Source organism: Hypoxylon fragiforme, assembly GCF_022984875.1.
Source record: "Hypoxylon fragiforme strain CBS 206.31 chromosome Unknown GGS25scaffold_9, whole genome shotgun sequence".
Lineage (NCBI taxonomy): Eukaryota > Fungi > Ascomycota > Sordariomycetes > Xylariales > Hypoxylaceae > Hypoxylon > Hypoxylon fragiforme.
The window spans coordinates 907,046-927,121 of NW_026054764.1; the positions used below are offsets into that span (position 1 = coordinate 907,046).

Here is a 20,076-nt window from a genome sequence, read left to right on the forward strand (position 1 = left end):
GCGAAGCTCCCGAAGCTTTGACATCCCCACTATAATCCCCATAATCGCAATTGACTATTTTTGCCAAACTTCACCGCCTACTTAATTGATTTACCGGGGGAATTCTAATACTGTATAATCTTGAACTAGACTACAACTATGCAGGTATTCCATATAAAACCCCCTTTTAGTCTAGATAATAGGTAAATTGTTATCGAGATAGAATGTCGCTCCTATTCATATTGAATAGGTACTACACTGCCTAATACCTGCTTACGCTTTCGCTACTTATGTGCTACTATATGTACGCGTTATATGTAGTTGCTTTCGCTCAAGCTTCACTTACTTTTCCTCAAACGTAGCCGTGCTAGCTGTTGACTCTTCCCTCTCCAGGTCTAAGCTTTCCTTTTCTTTTCCGACCTTCTTCTTTATCGCGAACCTAGAGCCCCAGCTGACCGACTTGTCCTTGGCACTTCTAGCTGCGCTCGTGGGGCCTAAAGACGGACTACTGTGTAGGCTTTCATAACTACGGCCCAGTGCGAGGCCACCGCCACCACCGTTGCTGTCCTCTGCGTACTCGTCGAAACTGCTACGTTCAACAGACGCGTTCTTGTCAGAGTTCGTAACGCTGCCTGGTCCTTTCTTCCCCCCGAGACCCCGAACAGAAGTAAAGCTGAACTTGGAAGAGCTCCCCTTGCGTAGTAGTTTGCGGAGACCGCTCTCCTGTTCCTTGCTTCCAATACCTGGCGTTGCCTGGTCTGACGGTGTATTGGAGACGGACTGATCTAGAGCAAGCGATTCGCGCGACTCGGTGAGCGACGGTGTGCCGATGGAATATATGTCCCGAGACTTGCGATGCTCCAACGGCGACTCTTCCGTAGAAGGAGCTGCCGTCTCCGAAACGGATGAAAGAGAAACTCGCGGTTTCTTCTCTTTATCTTTGCCTTTGTTTCTACTTTTATCTCTGATATCCCTCTGCTCTCTGTCCGCCTCCTTCTCGAGTTTGGTACGAAACAGTCCTGCCATGAAACTAGGGGCAGCAGGATTGAGGCGTTGACTGAGCGTCTTGGATGAAGGCTTGGTCCCAATAACACCAACCTGACTAGGCGATGCGTGTAGCAACTCGGAGTCGTCTAGAATTTCGTCATCGGCGTCAGCCAGTGTAGTCTTCAATGCCGAGGGCGAGCCGTGAATGGAAGGTCGCCTAGACGGATTTCGCGATGGCGCCCAAGGGTTTTCATCTGCAGACCAAATTCGGCCAGGCGGCGGCGGTGCTCGAGCCCAGATGGAGCCACTCTCGGTAGAGGGACGGGGTAATTCGGAGGATGCAATAGAAACAGGTCTGGGACTGCTTGGGTCGCGCTCGGAGAAGATGTTGCTACCCATACTGTTGGCGTTTGTAACAAGACCTAGCCTACGTGAAGGTAGACCTCTAGCGTTAGGACTGCCGGCATCTAGGATTTCTGGGCCTGCAGAATTGCGGTTGAACACGTTCCAATTGCTCGAGAAACTGATTCGACGCTTATTTGAACCAAGGTCTCCGTCTTCGGCCTGGCGAGGCAAAGATTGACTTTGACTAGATTTTAGTGACCCTAGAGCTGGAGGTTCATCAACAGCTTTAGGGGCACGATGAAGCCATGGCAAGAAGCTTCGTCTACTGGTACCTTGATTCTGCGGCGCAATTGGGGATGATGCAAGATCTCCTCTAAGCCCCTTGAGTGAACGACGTTCACTATTTTCTCCAGTATATTGCGAGAATGGTAAGTGTTGGGACGAGTTTTGTGGGCTGGAAAAAATACTAATAGATCGAGCCGAAGACGCTGGTGACTGAGGATCGTTTTCAGGAGAAAAGGCGGACCCGAAAGTATTGTGACGAGCTCGTCGAGAGCCAGGACTAGGTGGCTCATCATCTAGAAGATCATCAAGCATTCCGGCAGGTAAAAGAGATGTTGCCGTAGGACTAAGTGGTGCACCGACGCTAGGGTGTCGCATGCCATCGTCCTCAAGCAAGCTGGCAAAATCAGGGTTGTGTTCCATAAAAGGCCCTGGGACGAAGCCAGGAGGAATAGTAGGAGGACGAGGGGGGCCAAATGCTGCTGAAGGGCCATAGGATCGGTCGGCTATTGAGTATGACTGTACCGGCGATGGAATAACCACGTTAGAAAGAGAATTGCTGTTTCTACTCCGTCGCTTGAGCTGGTTTTGCGCCCCGACATCAAAATCGACCCCCGATGAGTTCGCCTGATTGTACATGAAGAGACCCGATTGTTGTGTAGTCGCTAGTTGGGCCTGTAACACAGTTTCGTAGTCGCTCACCATCCGTAGTTTTCTGTTGGCGGAAAAGAGACGTCGCTGCAGGTCCCTAGCCCTGATATCCCAATCTCTCTTGATCTGACGATCCATCTCGCGCCATTCTTCGCTTTCCTCCCCGCCAGGTAGTTTCTTGCGTTGCTCCTCGGCGTCTTTGAGCTCTTTACTCTTCTCCTTGAGTTCCATCTCCTCCTGTGCTAGACTTGCCTGCGCCAGGGCAATCTCACTACGCAGTTCCTCGGCTCGGGCATCGGCACTCTTTTGGCAAGAATTCTTGTCTTTCTCGAAACCATTTTGGCGCTTTAGCATTGACGCCATATCTTTCTCCCACTTTGCCATATCGTCTCGTAGCTTTTGTCGCTCCGCTTGCTTTTCCCTTAATAACTTTTCTTTTTGCGTCTTCCGCTGTTGCGCGCTCCTCATAGCTCTTTCCGTTGAGCCCATTTCCCTCTTCAGCTTTTCTGTAGTGTCGTCCTTTTCCTTCTGTATGCGCCTCTTCGTCTTTTTTTCCTCTGCTAACTCGGCCATCAACTCTTTGTGCTCCTTTTCATCCCTAGAGATTTGCGCCTGCATATCATCTATCTCTCTCCGGATACTCTCGAATTTCTCCCCTAGCTCCTGTAACGATTCCTCCGAGTCTTTGCTTAATGCATCCTTCACTGACTGATCCATACTTGTCGTCGAGGGTGAATGCTTCCGCGTCAGAGTGTTCCGTCTGGGGCCAGTAATGCTAACTTCGCGTGCTGATACCCCGGAGCTCTCGGGGATCGTAGCGGTCTCAACCCCAGCAGCCGAGCTCCTGGACCCTCCATCTTCATCCCCATGGTTACTAGGTAGGGCAAGTTGCTGCTCCTCCGGTACGAAGTTGGATGGCAGGCGGCTATCGCCAAGCTGGGGACGGCCATCTCGGGCATATGTTCGTAGGCGTATGACACGACTACCTGCCTGGAAGTTATTGTATCCGACTGCGATAACTCGAATGTTATAAAAATGATTTGGCTTTAGGCCGGTCACGGTAATAGCTGTCTCCTGGTTCGCCGAATCGCCAACTAAAATAAATAAAAAAAACATCAAGGATTAATATTTTTGCGCGCAGCTGCCACCGGTAGCCCACCATCACTCACCATTAACGCCATTAACTTGTATGGTAAATCTCGCGACAGGTCGGGTTGGTAGGGGGCGTGTCCAGTTTAGGGTAGCGGCATCGGCACGAATACCGGCAAGAGAGACATCGGGAGCATCGGGTACTTCGACGCCAAGAACACCGATAAGTTCATTGACAGACTTCCTCAACGTTTGTACGGCTCGGTGGGCTAACCTATGATGTTGCGATGGCGTCAGAGATATATGGGGAAGAATGAATCGCGACGCGGAAAGGGAACATACCAGACAACAGCAAGGCCGGTGACGAGCATATTGGCATGATATAAAACTAAGGCGTCGAGTCGTAATATTTTAGCAGCATGTACGGAGAATTGGTAGATTTGGTATGGTGTCGCCTGAGCTAATTCGGGAGCTACAGCCCAGTAAAAGAGGACACAGCCGACAACAACGATGAAGTTCAAATGTGTCGTTTTAGGCTCAATAAACCACCAAGCTAGCAAAGCGCACACGAAGAGGATGGTAGGGACAGACGTCGGCCATGGGGTCCATAACATATCGCCGTGGTCGGGAAGCCAAAAAGTATGAACAAAGAAAAAAAGAACAGGGGAATAAAAAAAAAGGGAAGAAATGGCCAGGAAAGGAAGAGGGGGAGGGGAGGGAAAGGAAGGGAAGGATTAAGAGAGGGAACGGGAAAACTGGCAACGTTTGTTTAAAATAAAATAAAAAAAAGATACATATTGAGCATAGAAAAAAACATAGTGTACATAACGAAAAGATTGTAAAATGTTTCCTCTCCTCACGCAGAGCTACCAGGGTTCCCTACCTTAGTAGCCAAAGGTAAGCCTTTCATTGAATTGCCTCCTCTAAATTTGTGGGGACCTCCAGGTCATTTTGTCATTTTTGTCCAGCTCTGCAGCCTCTGCTTAGGTGAATGTTGTGAATATTGGGGAAACCGTTTTTAGACATAACTTTAGTATTCATTAGCGTTAAAAAATTGAATTTAGCACCTGTAACTGGGTATACCCAAGGCACCTAACCCAGCTCATCATTGAATATTTCAGGGTAGTTTTGGTGATACGGATGCACGTGCATATCCTGTTACCTGTCTCTCAGCTAGTGAAAACGGGCGGTAGCGCGCTAGGTCTTTTTGCTTAGGTAAATCAAAACGGTATCGGAGAAAACGGAGTCTACGAGATATTCAAAAAGTTAGATTTTCAACCCCTTTTCCTAATTCTCAGTCGAAGCTATTCGCAATTCACGCCTACACATCTAGCTAGAGACTACAGCTTCCTCATAGCTTACGGTTATACACGGTTTATATTCTGCACAATATACTAAGAATAGGAGAACCTCGGTAGGTAAAGCCAGTCAAAGTCCAATACATATAGGTATTCCGACGAGACTCATTCCGATAACTAAGTCCAAAGCACCAATCAAGAGTCACCTAGTGATATCACAGAACAACTATGTAGGTAGGAGATTGCCAGTGTAAATGTGTCATAGCAAAATCCACTTAACGTAACTCCTAAGTTGCTTGTATGTATGCGTTGCAGTGGTCTTTGTACTCAGAAGGAGGAATTCGTGTATCCAATACCCCCTTGTCTTCAAAATGGTTTACCAGTAAAATTTCCCCCCTTCTCACCTTCTCACTTTCATTTTCATTCTCTTCCTCTGCCACTGCCTCTTCGTCCTCTTCCGCTACCAACATTTCTGTATGATATGCCATGGCCTGTTCACTTCTTTGTTAATTATGCCCTATCTTGTTGACACCTTCACTCCAAAAGCTCCTTTCTAATCAAGGGCTCGGATCTAAAGTATCCTCGTTCATGACCATGTCCATCCATTCCTCGTGTAATAGCACCTCCCAGGAGATTTCTTCGAAGTGAGGCAACATCATGACGCGAGCTTGCTCCAGATACAGCCGCTATCCTAGCAGTCCCTGATTGTCCAGGTAATGTTGTAGGTAAGAAGAAAGTAGTTTGAAGGACCATATGAGGTTGAAATTTCGGTCCTCGGTGGACCTTTTTCTTGCAGAGTCCGTAATCTGTTGTGTTTCAAGGTCTGTCTCTACGAACTGTTCACGCTCCGAGAAGTAGTCATCTGCGTTCCTGTCACGCGATTGCAACTGGGGCGGGGCACATCACCGTGTATGAGGATAGAAAATAAAGAAGCTCTGTAATAGGTGAGAGCTACGTGCATAAGGGGAATCGAGAAGGCCTTAGATAGGGCTAGCCTCAGGCTACCGTAACAGCTACTGAATGATCTTTTTGGTCGTCGAGCGGAAGCTGGTAGATATCGCAACCACGTTCATGTCGTAGATCGATCACGGGGTGGCGACAGCTTATTCGCTAGATGTAGCGTCATTAGAAACAGCATGATGCGCACGACGTCTTCCTGAACGTTAAGGCGCCAGTAGAAAATCGGCACGATACTCATAAATGAAGGAGGAGAGTGCTTAACCATTCGATCTAGATTCAGGATACTAGAGGCGAAATAACCAGAATCTTCCCTGTTCTCGGCAGGTTTTCAGCAAAATAGGAGCGAGCATCTCGCCTTCCATATATTCCTCGATCGGAGCCGGGCCTATATGCGCTAGTCTCTCTACTGTAAACCCTTAGTTGCTGTAGATAGGTAGTAGATACACTTGTGCTCTTAGGCAGAGTTGCATTCACGTGCCATGATCTCCCCTTTCATAATTTTGTCATGCCACGGCTGATACACTTGCAGTAGAATCGGGGACTGAATGAGGACTCGTTCGCCCTCACGTGATTAGGTACTGACACCAAGGCGACGGTTGAGGGAGCCTCTGAAAGAGCCATGCCTCTCCAGCATTTTCTATAGATGCCAACAAACGAAACGATATCTTTCTACAATCTCGAGTCTACGAGTAGCTGTTCTCTGTATTCGGTAGCGTCCATCCCAGCGACGAAGTCGGAAGGGGTCGACATATTGTAGGTATTTAGAAAAAGAGAAAAGGAACCCCCATGTAGGAGTACGGGAGTAGAGCACAAATAGAATAAAACTCTTGTTGAGATCAGAATTGTTCTGGTCTGACTTTGGTGGGAAGGTGTTTCTAGGTTATGAACCTAGGTTGAAAATCCGTTCGGGCGAGCCCTTTATGTATAGCTCAGTTACCATTGCAGCCTTATTGTGGTTTCTTGAAGAGCAAACCCTTATTAAATTTCGAATGTGCCCTCCTCTCCCCTATTCTAGGCGCAGCGGACTGCCTTCGGGTATCATTGCCTAGGTATGTTAGAATCATGGGATATAACTTATAGTAGCATACTACTATGCGAGATTGTACATTCTACTTGCCTAGTTGCATAGAAATATGCAATTCACATCATACTCCTGTATCTCTGTAGCTATTTGCTGCAGGAGTTGATGCATCTGCTTAAGTTTCCTCACTGGATGATCAGGAAGTCCTTGCATGTGCGCCTGTCCGAGAAACAATCTCTCGATCGTAAGAAAGACTTAGATTCAAGGTTAAGAGTATCTATATATCACAGACAGATTGCTATCTGAATGTAAACTTAGGCGAGTATAGCTTCCATTGTTGAAGAAATATTGACCCTGAAAGTAGAAGCGTGGTATCTGGTAATCAGGGTCACGTGAGTACCCTGAGCTAACACATGACGAAGTCCTGTCTTGAAACTTGACATCTCGAAAACTATAGCAGCTTAAATTGCTGACAAGAGACCAAAGAGCTACGGAGGTAATTTGAATGGGACCTCTTAAATTGATTTACGCTTGGACTAAGCAGTTGCGGTGTATCTACCCCTTTATTGGTGATTTCTTATGTCGGTACGGTAGTGTGTATCCTAACGGCAACTTTACAAATGCATGAAACGGTCGTGGGAGATAACCATGATACCTAGGGCTGTCTTATTGGAATACAACAGCTTGGTGATAGTTACTTACAGGAAGATTACATAGAGAGTTACAAATAAGATAGGTATACATAAGTACCTTCACAAGCATCTTTTGCTTAACCATAATTACTAGGTGCCTATTTGCCAAAATAGCAACATACTGTAGATGGTGACATGTTATGACTGTAAGACAAGCAACGTGATTGAAACGGGCTTTCTCAGTATGGTACCTAGGTAACTATGGGACTGCTGTTAACTACATACATGTATGTACAATACCTTCGGCTAAGCTCCGGGCAGCCTTTGGTTTAAAGCGGCGCGGCTCAGGGACGTTTATATTGATGTGAGTGCACGCGTAGGGATGCACATGTGCATATATAGACCCAAGGCATTCATTCAGAATATTGGGTTCACAAGATAAATGAAAAACAGACACATCGATACATATATCAGCTTCTTAGAGGTCAGCTTTGGAACGCACAGATGTATTATTGCATCTATATGGATGTACTATGTAGGTAAGCACCTCGGTCGACATGTCACATTACTTATTCGTGCCAGGCGATTGGTGCAGTTGGGTAGATACCTAGGTATGCTAAGTATGCATATGTAGGCAGACTCACATGCAGTCGGCAGCCTCGCCCAATCGAACACACCAGTCCGGCACTGCAAGTTGGCGCTAATAGATGGCATGCAGACGTACCTCCGATCTCAACATAGATAACTCCGCTGTGTCGGCCTGGGTGGTGAAAAAACAAGATCGACCTATTCCGGTTCTTTTTAAGGGTCCACTCTCTAAATCGCTCAATATTCCTTTATCCCGCTGTCTACAACTATACGTAACAATGGCTGGGTATATTGGATTTGTACATATTACAGAGTACGAGGCATCGATACTAATGTGCCCATACACCCACAATCTTTAGATATTCTCCTCATTAATATTCTCCTCATTATTACTTAAAGCATCTGTTCGTTTATCTTTTGTCAAATAGGAGCCGAGCCCGCAGTGGAGAGATCTAAGAATTTGCAGATATTTATTGATGGCCTGATGGTTCGTATTGGTTGAGTGGGAAGACTTTAGGTTAATTACCAACCCTAGGTAAGCTCAGTACCCTTGACTACGAACTAAAGACTAAAAGGGGTAAGAAATCTACATCTGCCATTCATTTCAGCCTTTGGCCTCACCATTTTCCCCCTATTCCCCCTGGATGTTTACGGCTTCCTAGCTTTTGCAATGAAGAAAGTCATATCTACACCGCCCTTCACTTTCGCGACCGACTCGGGAATATGGCTTGTCTCTTTGTAGGGACGGAAGCCAACGGTGTCCGGGTTGCAACCCGCGCCCGAAAAGAGCTGCTTCATGTCGCCGGCCGAAAAGCTGGATTTGCTGATGGTATGACTGGCATCAGAGTTACCCATAATATCATGGCCGTGTGCATGCGAAGATGCGCCTGCTGCATGGCCTGATGCAGAGTCCGCCCAATCAAGCATCACCAGCACCCCGTTACTCCGCAGACGATCAACCATCTTGGAGAGCATGGCTTGCGGATCTCCGCAATGATGCAGGGCCATGGACATGATGATGGCGTCCGCCTCGTAAAAGTCGGGCCCTGCAATGGCATCGTTGTGGCCGGAATCGAGGAAATTGCCGCAGACAGCGTGCATGCGTTCAGGGGAAATGCCAGATTGGCGCCTCAGATCGTTGTACTGGTCGACCATGGCATCTGAGACATCAACGCCACGGATAACGTCAGCGAAGTCGACGAGAGTCCGCGAAACTAAGCCGTTGCCGCAGGCGTAGTCGATTATCTTGACCGGCGTCTCATTGCTGGACGATTTACGAATATCTATCCAGTCGATGCTCGATAGAAGACAGTCACGCAGTTGCTCCGATAGCGCGAGGGCCCATTCCTGGGTGAAGGCACTCTTTGCATTTTTGCTTTTATTTTCAGTGTTAGTTTCTACTGGCTAGAATGGGACAGAGGAGGAGCAGAACTGGGCAAGCGGCAATGCGCCAGGGAAAGCACCTACTTCCAAAAATGGCGGTTGGTATCACCAAAGGAATCTGTTGCCATTTCTCTAATTTCGACGAAGTAGATGGGGTGGGATTAGTGATAGCCGTGATCGTAGAATATTACCTAACGATGAGGGTGTATAGATGCTAGCCATATTCGAGAAAAACTGGTAGGAAAACAGCTAGAAAGATAGGTATGATATATGCGTAGTACGGAGACATTCACGGATACATTCGCGGAGACATTCCTGGAGACATATGATATCAGCAGTATGATGTTGAGCTAGTTATAAGCAATATTCTCTCATGCTTGAAGTCGCCCCGTTTTGGTAGCTGAATCATCCTTATTCTCTTCATACCCCTCCACGGCATCTCTTCTACCTACTTGACGCTATAAAACATGGCAGTTCTGTATTCAGGTTGTGTTAGAGATGGCAGTACATATCACAGTGAAGGATGTCAGTTTATTAACTGGAAGCTTCGGCAAAATTATCCGGACATCTGACTTGAACTTTGGCAGTCCGGTGCTTTGATGTATTAGATACCTAGACTTGGCTGTAACTTCAATGGCGATATTCCGTTGCCACCTCGATACAGGTGGTAAGCTTGTTGTAAAAGTCCAGATGCATTGACAACTGGCACTGAGCTGTGTCCAATATATGCTTGGGCAGCATATGTATGTAACTTGGGTAGGTGTGTAATATATATGTATATGCATGTATGTAGGTTACATATTTCCAAGTTGCATCGATACCGAGGGATTGGAACTTGGCTTACGGCGGTCGACGAATTAATGCTACAAAATAAATCAGCTGCATCGGTCTAGGGAAGCCTAGATGGTTAAATAAAATCTGGTAAATGAAAGACTTGAAATATGAAATAAGTAAATCAGCTGCTGTACTGCATGTGATAGGCTATCCCATGTGGCATTGGGGGTTTTCAATGTTTTGTTCTTTGTAAAGTTCTAAGGTTCCAGGGCTATTTTGAGATGGAAAGCCTTAACGTTTTAGCGTGAGGAGCCTGTACTACGGTACTACTACCTAGGGTAGGCTACTAGCCTAGTACTAGGTATTAAAGTGTAGCGCGTGGTGACTCTGCATGCTTAATAGGACCGTATTGATATCCACTTTCTATTGAAGCATGTGTCATCCATGGTTTTAACCCGCGGCTTGGATTGGGGTGGCTCGGCTTCAACTAAAATTCTCAAACTTTACTATACCTACATAGTACAAGTTAAACCCGCCAAATAAAACTCAACAAGCTCGCTGTACCATGTGCATGCAGCGCTGCACCATAACCACCCATCACATTGTATTACTTAGTACAAAGGTATTAATCATGTTACCACTAAGACCAATGTAAGTAGACTTTGGACTATCAACCAACCCTCGGCAACTTTATCTTTTCTTCTCTTTTTACTTCTTACTACATCCATTCGTTCGTTCATCTATCGAAAAGAAAATGCCACGATAAAAGTTTCAATTGTAAATATCATACACACATGCTTACCCTACTATCCCGTATAGATCTTGTTGATATTCTCGAGACCCATACATGCACTATTAAGTACCCATATACCTAGTCTGTGCATATGTATGTACATAACTAAAGGTACGTAACTACGTCACTATAGAGCAACGGACCCAAGGAATCGGATCCTCCCAATCCTTTCCTTCATCCAGCTTCGTTCAAACCCCAGCAATAATAATACTCTCCTAAACCTCTATCTAATTAATACCAACATCACCACCAGCCTCTCAACAAACCACGATTCAATACACTGCAGCTTGCATATAAACGCTTTCGTTTAATCAGCTCCTAAATATCTATAACTTTCAAGTTAGAACATTCGCTTGAGCTTACCATCTTGTTTGGTTATTATCCCTTACCCCGGTCCTAGGACCGATCTACCCCCCTTAGCTACGATAGCTGCGAAAGGAGTCGACCATATTCCCCTCCCTCCCATATCCCTCGTCGACAATGCAGTACGTACGAAATATCAGCGATTCGGTATCTACCGCTTGGAACTCGATTAACCCGGCTACCTTGAGCGGCGCCATCGATGTAATTGTGGTCCAACACGAGGATGGCACCTTGTGTTGCTCCCCTTTTCATGTCCGTTTCGGGAAGTTCTCCTTACTACGACCCTACGAAAAGAAGGTCGAATTTAGGGTCAATGGATTCAAGCAGGATTATGCCATGAAGCTAGGCGAAGGGGGCGAGGCCTTCTTCGTTTTCGAGACGAACGATAATATACCCAAGAGCCTCCAGACTTCGCCTCTCAGCTCTCCGGCCTCTAGTCCACCCCTTGGGCCTAACAGAACCTATTCGTCCGGTGAACTCCAAGAGCCCGACTTTTTGCAGTTGGATAGCGATTCTAGGCAACCGCGCTCCATGGCTCTATCACGACCTAAGGCTAATGTCCTTCCATCTCAGACCCCTCGTCCAGGTTCGTTATTATATGCCTTACATGTAACATTTAAAGAACTTCTAATAATGATGAAATAGGCGTGATAGAACCTCTTGCATCCTCTCCTGAGCTAGGTACTAGCAGACTAGATTCAAGAGGGTGGGCCGGTTCTTCTGCTCGAGCCTCATACAGTGAGGAGCTTCTACCGGGCACCACTCAAGTCGATACTGAACTCGACGAGTCGACTGTCGATTCACAAGAATCAGATAGCCAAGACGCTACCCAAAGATCACGAAGCCCCCCTCCGTTGGCTCCTCGGGAAGCGATTCGACGAGCTATGACCTTATCGAAAGAGTTATCAGCCGTAAATATACCTAGCCGAGTGACAGACACGGGTGACCTCATGCTGGATATGACAGGATACAAGGCCAGTGAAGAGGATGCAATCAAAGCCGAAATCCTAGCTCGTAAGATATTATCGGAAGAGCTACAAGGCGACTATGATATCGGCGCTCTGTTTGGGATGGATGAAGAGGGAAACCTTTGGATCTACAGTAGCGAGGATGCGAAAGAAGCAGCCATGAAAAAGACAGTGGCATCTTTAAGACCATCTCCTACAGTCCCAATCGACGCTGTTTCAGACCCTGGGTACCAAAGTGACGATTCGACTACGTCTACACAGGCCCCTTCCCACAGGAGAAGCGAATCCGACGTCGGCCAAGGTGCGATCCACACTCCACCGACAACCCCAGGGTCATCGTCCGCGGGAAATCCTAACAGGAACTACGCCAAGACCCTTCGTCTGACCAGTGACCAGCTGAAGGCGTTGGACTTGAAACCTGGTGAGAACTCGATGAGCTTCACTGTGAACCGGGCGACATGTCACGCGTACATGTACCTCTGGAAGTATGATGTCCCAGTTGTCATTTCTGATATCGATGGCACCATAACCAAATCGGATGCTTTGGGTCATGTATTAAACATGATTGGTCGGGACTGGACTCACGCAGGTGTTGCGAAGCTTTACAGCGATATTGTGGAAAATGGATACAACATTATGTACCTCACGAGCCGCTCTGTTGGCCAGTCTGACACGACGAGGGCTTATCTATATGGCATTGCCCAGGACGGCTACCGTCTGCCTAGGGGTCCGACAATTCTATCACCTGACCGGACAATGGCTGCCCTTAGGCGCGAGATATACCTTCGTAAACCACACGTATTCAAGATGGCAACCCTACGAGACATCCGAAGCTTGTATGGCCCTGAAAATCATTGTTTCTACGCCGGCTTTGGAAACCGTCTCACAGATCAGATCTCGTACCGAACCGTCGACGTCCCCCGACATCGCATATTTACCATCAACTCCAATGCCGAGGTCTCATTGGATTTATTGAGTTTAAACAAGCTAAAACTCAGTTATGTCAACATGGGCGAAGTCGTTAACCACTACTTCCCTCCCGTAAGCACGCTTGTCAAAGGTGGCGGTGTTGAGTACACGGATTTCACATATTGGCGCGACACCCCTCTAGATTTAGATGAGTTTTCAGCTAGCGAGTCATCGGAACATGGAGGGGCGAGTTCGGCGGAAGAAGAAGAAGACGACGAGGATGTTGGTAATATGGGTGACAGTTATATCTCCAGAGGTGATGAATACGAGGAAGATGAGGACGTGGAAGGCGGTGGAAGCGTGTTTAGTGGCGAATACGAGGGCGAGGAGCATATGATTGGATCATTGATTGAGGACCAGTCCGACGACGCCGACGACGAAGAAGGATATCTGGACGAAGACGACCAGGTCGAAGAGGAAGACGAAGATGATAGGCAAGAACCACCGGCCAACCCTGTGCCCAAGACCGAACCAGCAGTCGCGTTTCACGATCTTGATGCTGAAATCATTACGGGTGTGGAAAATCTCGGCGTTGATAAAGAAACGCACGATACAACGAATGCTTAAGACAACTGTAAAAAGCTGTCTGTATGAAACCTCCTGCCACCAGATAATATGCTACAGTAAATCTACTGTATAGCACACCGTCGGTTGTCTAGTCATTCCATTCGGCCATTCAGCCACGGATGGCCCGGGCTCATTTGTCGCCTGGCAACCAGGTCGTTACCGAAGTAACCCGGGTACCTAGGTAGTTCAGCATTACCAAAGGATAAAAAGTTGGTTATTATTATAATTGTTGTAACTCATGCCACTACTAGGAAACTCAGAAATAATAAAAGAACGAAAGAAAGAAAGAAAGAGAAAATCAATAGCTGGCGTATATTGGTCCGCATAGCATCAGGCGTTTCTATAGAACGGAGCAAAGGGCAAATGGATCGGTTGATGGATTGGATTGGATTGGATTGGATTGGATTGGATCGGATCGGATCGGATGGAAGGGAATTCAATTGGACGGCGAAATTCTGTTACTTTTATTCCTTCCATCTTATTGACTATTACCTCTTTATTATCTATCACCTTGATTCTTGGATGGCTGGGAGTTTGTTTTTTTTTTTAATTTTTTGAGGTGGAAAATGTACGATATTTATTGCCTAACACCTACCTACATCTCAACTTATTTAGTACTGAGTTGTTTTGTTCTTGATGTTCTGTTTCGCTTCGTTCCTTCCTATCTTCCTCCCTTCAAAGAAGGGCTTCTTCTTACATGCTTATGAAACTACGTTCGCTTCTGTCGTGTCTGTTGGTGGGCTGTTTTACTGGCTGGAAGGTACATGTGTAGGTAGGTACTACATGTAGGCAGCCGCGGATGTATGTAGATATGTTCATTGATAGCTACGTATACCGCCTTACTTGCCTCAACACTTACATACTCAAGCAAGCACTACACATAGCCTACTGGAATTAGACACGTAGGCATCTATCTAGTTCGACATGTCATAGGCAGAACATTTCACGAGCACATTCAAAAAAAGTCTAAGACTGAGTAGTTAGGTAATCCAGAAGGTAAAGAGACGTCTACCCCAATCTGTGTGAGATGGGGGCTCGCCGTATAGTGTATTGGTGTTTACACCTCGGCTGAGATGGGTATCAAGTGTAAGCTAGGTATGCAGTAAACTGTACACGTAAAAAGTGTTCGTACATATATGTGTGTCTTGTAGACGACTGTATCGAAACCCTTTCATCCATCCGTAAACGCCATAAACGCCTTTCCTTCCCTCTAAAAAAATGGCCTGCCTTCATAGCAGACTCTCATAATCCATCGTCGCCCACGGGTATCGCTGTTGTCCACTGGGGAGCACAAGATTGGAGTTGGTGTGTGTGTATGTACGAGTGTACGAGTTGTTCGCTTATTCCATCTCATCCATGTCTTGATCCACCATATCATCACCGAGAAGTTCGTCTAGGCCCCCTTCTTCGCCTGTTTGACTCGTCTCCGTGATCGTGTGTTTCCGGGGGTTGATTCCGTCATCTTCCATGATGTCGTCATCATTCTCGTCGCTTTCATCTTCATCCATTTCTGCTTCCCAGTGATCTTTCAGATCCCAGCCCATGCCGCTGTGAACAAAACGCTCGTTCGGGAGCCGTACACCCCATTCGTTGGCAAGTACGCGGGGTAGCGCGATCTTGTTTCGCTCGCGGGCAAGGTCTTGGAGCCAATCTTTGCTCGCGCCTCCTGCGCCACCGCCGGCGCCACCGCGGAATTGGAAGGCTTGTCGTGAGGCGATGGCCAGATTGATGGCAGAAGTTGTAACATTGGCATCGGAGGCGGAAGGAGCGCTGGGAGCGGCACCGGAAGAACCGCTGGGCTTTGCGCCGGCGTGGGAGACGTACGGATCTGTAGTAAGATGTATCGCGTCTTGTAAAATGGCAGAAGTGTGTCGATAAGCGAAATCAAGAAGGAGAAGCGGGACTCGGTGGTCAAATGAGTTTACGCCTTGAGATGTAAGGAGGAGTTCGATAATCCGCGAGTCTCGTGGCCGAGAAAGATGGGCGGGGGTAGATGAATTTGGCTGTTGTCCAGCTGCTGATGATCCTGCTTGCGCGGAAGCTCCCACTCCTCCGTTGATAGCGTTGCTGCTGCTCCCCATTCCGGCGGCTGTTGATGAAGATGCGCCAGTAGCCTGACTGTTTTGTACGGTGGCCGAGGTCATTGAGGTATTCGGGGTTGGTTGTGAAGCCGATTGTGATAGGCCTGTCGCCTGAGAAGCGGGGTTGATGCCGTTTGATAGAGATTGAGATGCGGATGCCATGATTTCAATCGGCTGATGAGAGCGAGAGTTGGAACGGATGGATAATGATAGATGGACTCGAGGTGGATTTTATCGAGATCGCAACGTAAGTCGCGAGAATTGGATGCTAGACTTCAGATAGGTTAGAAATTGAGCAGAGGAAGATGCGAAGAAAGGTTGACTCGACGTACGCGATGAGATGAAGCTCGACGCGAGAATTGATACAATTGAGTGATCTAGATTGATGTTGCTTTCTGGTTTGAGTAGACGCGACAGCTAGAGACTCGAAGACAGCGAGTAAAGACGCGAATTTCTTGTGTGAAAAGCGGTTAGCGAAAGATGTGAGGAGAATCTTGCGTGGTCAAGTTTAGATTTTTTACTCTGTCAGAGGAATGAGAAGATTCCAATGTCAGGTGTAGAAGTGTTGAAATGTAGAAACACAATTAGGTCTGGAAGAATGGAAGACAGTAAATGTTCTCGTGAGCAAGTTGGCAGTTGAGAGAGCTTGAGCTGGTTACCAGAATTAAACTTCACGCTAATTGACAGTGCAGCCTGTACAGGTACTGGATAGGTACCTATGAAGATGCATTTAAGCCTCATCAAATAAGTGGATTCGGGAGGCTGGGTGGGGTTTGTAAACTTGAGGCACTCACAGCCTACAGGACAATGGCGCTAGTAGGGATGTATAGGGCTAGCTGTAGTAGATAAAAGTTTCCACATGGAGGGGTAAATTCTCGTAATACCCCTCCATCATTGGCCCAGCACATTTGTCGTCGCCCGGTTCGGAACGTCATTGTGAATAATTTTATTTTGCATTTCTTCCCTTACTTACCTACTTACTTCCCTACTTGTCCAGTCTCCTACTATCCTACTAGCAGATGGATATTCAGTCAATTTAACCCTTCCTACCATACAATACCAGACCATACCGAGCTGAAGTCTATCTGTATATCATCTCAATTACATTTGACGAGTCACAGGTAGTCGAGCTATGGAGACTACACTACCACTGCCCTTTCTCATTTCCGTGCCTATCCCACATGGCTGGGCCTCAAGTGAGGAGGTAACGGGTTTGAGTCGAGAGGAGGTCTCATGTTTGGGTTGTGTGTTCTTCGATGTGACTCAGCAAAATTTCCAGGAACTTCTCATTCAGCTCCAACAACTCAACCCCGCTGCGCTTCATACATTCTTCGATGCTACCGGTCTTGAATCAAAAGACGATGTAATCACTTTGCTGGATCACGGTGCGCGGAAGATCTTCGTACAACCTGAGAGGCTATCTGAGTTCGCCGAGTATGGCCGTCGAGTAGCTCCTGCTGTGAACCAGTTAAATCACTTACCCTCGGACACACAATATGGCCTCTTAATTAAAGACTTCGACCAGAGAGGGTGTGATGTAGCTGGCTTTATGGAGTCTAACAAGGCTACCAAGTTGCCTCCTCTATACATCAAGCCTATTCAAGACACCATCTATGAGCATTTTGTCGATATATGCTCGCAAATATCTGCTATCCCCATCATTCCTTCTACGGAAATGACTGCCAAAAAGGAAGAAGCAGAAAAGAAGCTTTATGTACCAAAGCTGTTCTCTGCTGCGTGGAAATCAGATAGACCAGATAAGCTTCTTCCCACGGTTGTATGCGACGAGGGTGGAGTAGCACTTGGATTGGTGTATAGTAGCGAAGAAAGCGTTGCAGAGTCCCTCAAGACGAAGACGGGAGTATATCAAAGTCGAAAACGAGGGCTCTGGTACAAGGGTGCTACATCCGGAGACACGCAAGAGCTGGTAAGAATCTCGATGGATTGTGACAACGATGCATTAAGGTTCGTCGTGAAGCAGAAGGGAAAGTTCTGCCATCTTGATCAGTACGGATGCTTTGGTAATCTCAAGGGAATTCCAAAACTCGAACAGACCTTGATTTCGAGAAAACAGTCAGCTCCTGAAGGTTCATACACGAAACGACTATTCTCAGACGATAAGCTTCTGCGGGCCAAGATAATGGAAGAGGCCGAAGAGCTTTGCAACGCGAAAACTACCGATGAAGTCGCCTTTGAAGCGGCCGATCTGATATACTTCGCTTTGTCCAAGGCTGTGGGTGCTGGGGTTAGTCTTGCGGACATCGAAAAGAATCTTGATGCCAAGAGTTTGAAGGTTAAGAGAAGACCTGGAAACGCTAAGGGCCAGTGGGCCCAAAAAGAAGGCATTACAGATAGTGCGGCAGAGAAAACAAAAGAGGCTTCCAAAGGTGACGCAGCCCCAGATGCCGAGAGGATAACCATGAAGAGAGTAGATGTCAGCCAGACCAGTGCGGCCGAAGTTTCGGAAGCTCTGAGACGACCGTCTCAGAAATCGGCCGATGCTATCATGAATATTGTTACACCTATCATCAACGACATTCGAAAGGACGGAGATAAGGCGTTACTCTCCTATACGCACAAATTTGAGAAGGCAACTTCTTTAACGTCGCCTGTTCTCAAAGCTCCATTCCCCCAATCGCTCATGAACCTTCCCCCGGAGACTATCAAGGCTATCGACGTATCGTTCGAGAATATCCGAAAGTTTCATGCTGCACAAGAGGAGCAGCCCCTGAAAGTGGAGACCATGCCAGGTGTGGTGTGCAGCAGATTCTCCAGACCAATCGAGCGAGTTGGCTTGTATGTGCCAGGTGGTACCGCTGTTTTACCCAGCACTGCTCTCATGTTAGGAGTCCCTGCTATGGTGGCTGGCTGCAAGAAAATCGTCATCGCATCCCCGCCCCGTGCTGATGGCAGCATCACGCCAGAGATCGTATATGTTGCTCATAAAGTTGGGGCGGAGAGCATTGTACTAGCCGGTGGTGCGCAAGCGGTTGCAGCCATGGCATACGGCACAGAGAGCGTTAGCAAAGTAGACAAAATTCTTGGGCCCGGGAATCAATTTGTGACTGCGGCCAAGATGTTTGTCAGTAATGATACCAACGCTGGTGTGAGCATCGATATGCCGGCCGGCCCATCCGAAGTGCTGGTGGTGGCAGACAAGGATGCAAACCCAGCTTTTGTCGCTTCGGATCTTTTATCACAAGCCGAGCATGGTGTAGATAGCCAGGTCATCTGCATTGCGGTTGACCTTGACGAACAGCAGGTGCAAGCAATCGAAGATGAAGTTCACAAGCAGGCCATGGCCCTTCCGCGAGTGGATATTGTCCGGGGTGCTATCAATCACTCGGTTACATTCATCGTCAAGGATGTAGAAGAGGCGATGAGGATCAGCAACGACTATGCTCCTGAGCACCTGATCCTGCAAATAAAAGATGCGGAGAAGGTTGTAGACCAAGTTATGAACGCCGGTAGTGTCTTCATTGGGCAGTGGACACCCGAGAGTGTTGGTGACTACTCGGCTGGTGTAAACCACTCATTACGTGAGTTTTTCTCATTCATTGTATCTTTACTTGATATGCTGACTAATGATGTGATGATATATAGCTACATATGGGTATGCAAAACAATACTCGGGAGTAAATCTGGGCTCGTTCCTCAAGCATATCACAAGCTCGAACTTGACAGCCGAGGGTCTACAAAATGTGGGTGGTGCAGTCATGCAGCTAGCAAAGGTTGAGGAACTTGAAGCGCACAGAAGGGCCGTGAGCATCCGCCTGAGCACTCTTAGAGGAGGTGAGGCTTAAGTCCGCATTGCGTTGCAAGATGTTACACCTTATGGAGAGGGGAATACGATCACAAGGTCGGAGGGGTTGCAATGTAATAGTCACATGAAAATGACGTTGCCGCGGTTAACTGGGCGATAGTCGGGTATGTCACAGGTGACAAGTTGCAAAAGAAAATAGTAAATGACGGTGACGGTGACGTATGGTAGTATTATGTTTCTTAGTTATGTAAGTATGGTGCATAGGTTTGTACATGTGTTAGGTAAAAGGGGGTGGAGGGGATTGTTTTCAATAAATCAGATATACATAAATGGTGCCAGCCAAGATTATTCAGATATCTACTACATCCTATGTACTATGTACTATTTATTCCTATCTACTAGGTAAAGAGATCTAACATATGCATTCATGTAGATTCAGGATCATATAGTTCGTCTTAAAGCTTAGGTAGAGAGATGGCACAGTTAAAATGATAATTTAAGCTTAGATAGCAAGTTGCCTAACTAATAACTAGTAGTATCAACATTGGACGTTTGGATAATAAGCCTAATAAGCCCAATGGTC

The 20,076-nt window shown here is 47.0% G+C and overlaps 5 protein-coding genes across 5 annotated transcripts; 2 read left to right on the top strand and 3 right to left on the bottom strand.

Annotated features, from left to right (window-relative positions):
- Positions 1–94: 94 nt before the first annotated feature.
- GGS25DRAFT_506548 (uncharacterized protein) lies at positions 95–4,189 on the bottom strand. The gene is made up of 3 exons (XM_049262321.1): positions 3,676–4,189; positions 3,414–3,607; positions 95–3,338 (listed from the first exon to the last, which is right to left on the bottom strand). The coding sequence occupies exons 1-3, from the start codon at positions 3,945–3,947 to the stop codon at positions 322–324; spliced, it is 3,483 nt and encodes a 1,160-aa protein (XP_049112916.1). The 5' UTR covers positions 3,948–4,189; the 3' UTR covers positions 95–321.
- A 4,146-nt stretch (positions 4,190–8,335) lies between these two features.
- Positions 8,336–9,520, bottom strand: GGS25DRAFT_444839 (S-adenosyl-L-methionine-dependent methyltransferase). Its single transcript, XM_049258769.1, has 2 exons — positions 9,300–9,520; positions 8,336–9,207 (listed from the first exon to the last, which is right to left on the bottom strand). Exons 1-2 carry the CDS (start codon positions 9,341–9,343, stop codon positions 8,481–8,483), a joined length of 771 nt encoding a protein of 256 aa, XP_049112917.1. The 5' UTR covers positions 9,344–9,520; the 3' UTR covers positions 8,336–8,480.
- Positions 9,521–11,111: 1,591 nt separating this feature from the next.
- GGS25DRAFT_444877 (LNS2-domain-containing protein) lies at positions 11,112–13,831 on the top strand. Its single transcript, XM_049258770.1, has 2 exons — positions 11,112–11,731; positions 11,791–13,831. Exons 1-2 carry the CDS (start codon positions 11,263–11,265, stop codon positions 13,647–13,649), a joined length of 2,328 nt encoding a protein of 775 aa, XP_049112918.1. The 5' UTR covers positions 11,112–11,262; the 3' UTR covers positions 13,650–13,831.
- Positions 13,832–14,564: 733 nt separating this feature from the next.
- On the bottom strand, positions 14,565–16,465 carry GGS25DRAFT_506558 (TFIID-31kDa-domain-containing protein). Its single transcript, XM_049262322.1, has 2 exons — positions 16,063–16,465; positions 14,565–16,003 (listed from the first exon to the last, which is right to left on the bottom strand). The coding sequence occupies exon 2, from the start codon at positions 15,890–15,892 to the stop codon at positions 14,990–14,992; it is 903 nt and encodes a 300-aa protein (XP_049112919.1). The 5' UTR covers positions 15,893–16,003; positions 16,063–16,465; the 3' UTR covers positions 14,565–14,989.
- Positions 16,466–16,631: 166 nt separating this feature from the next.
- On the top strand, positions 16,632–19,972 carry GGS25DRAFT_506559 (histidine biosynthesis trifunctional-protein). The gene is made up of 2 exons (XM_049262323.1): positions 16,632–19,269; positions 19,334–19,972. Exons 1-2 carry the CDS (start codon positions 16,863–16,865, stop codon positions 19,531–19,533), a joined length of 2,607 nt encoding a protein of 868 aa, XP_049112920.1. The 5' UTR covers positions 16,632–16,862; the 3' UTR covers positions 19,534–19,972.
- Positions 19,973–20,076: the final 104 nt, after the last annotated feature.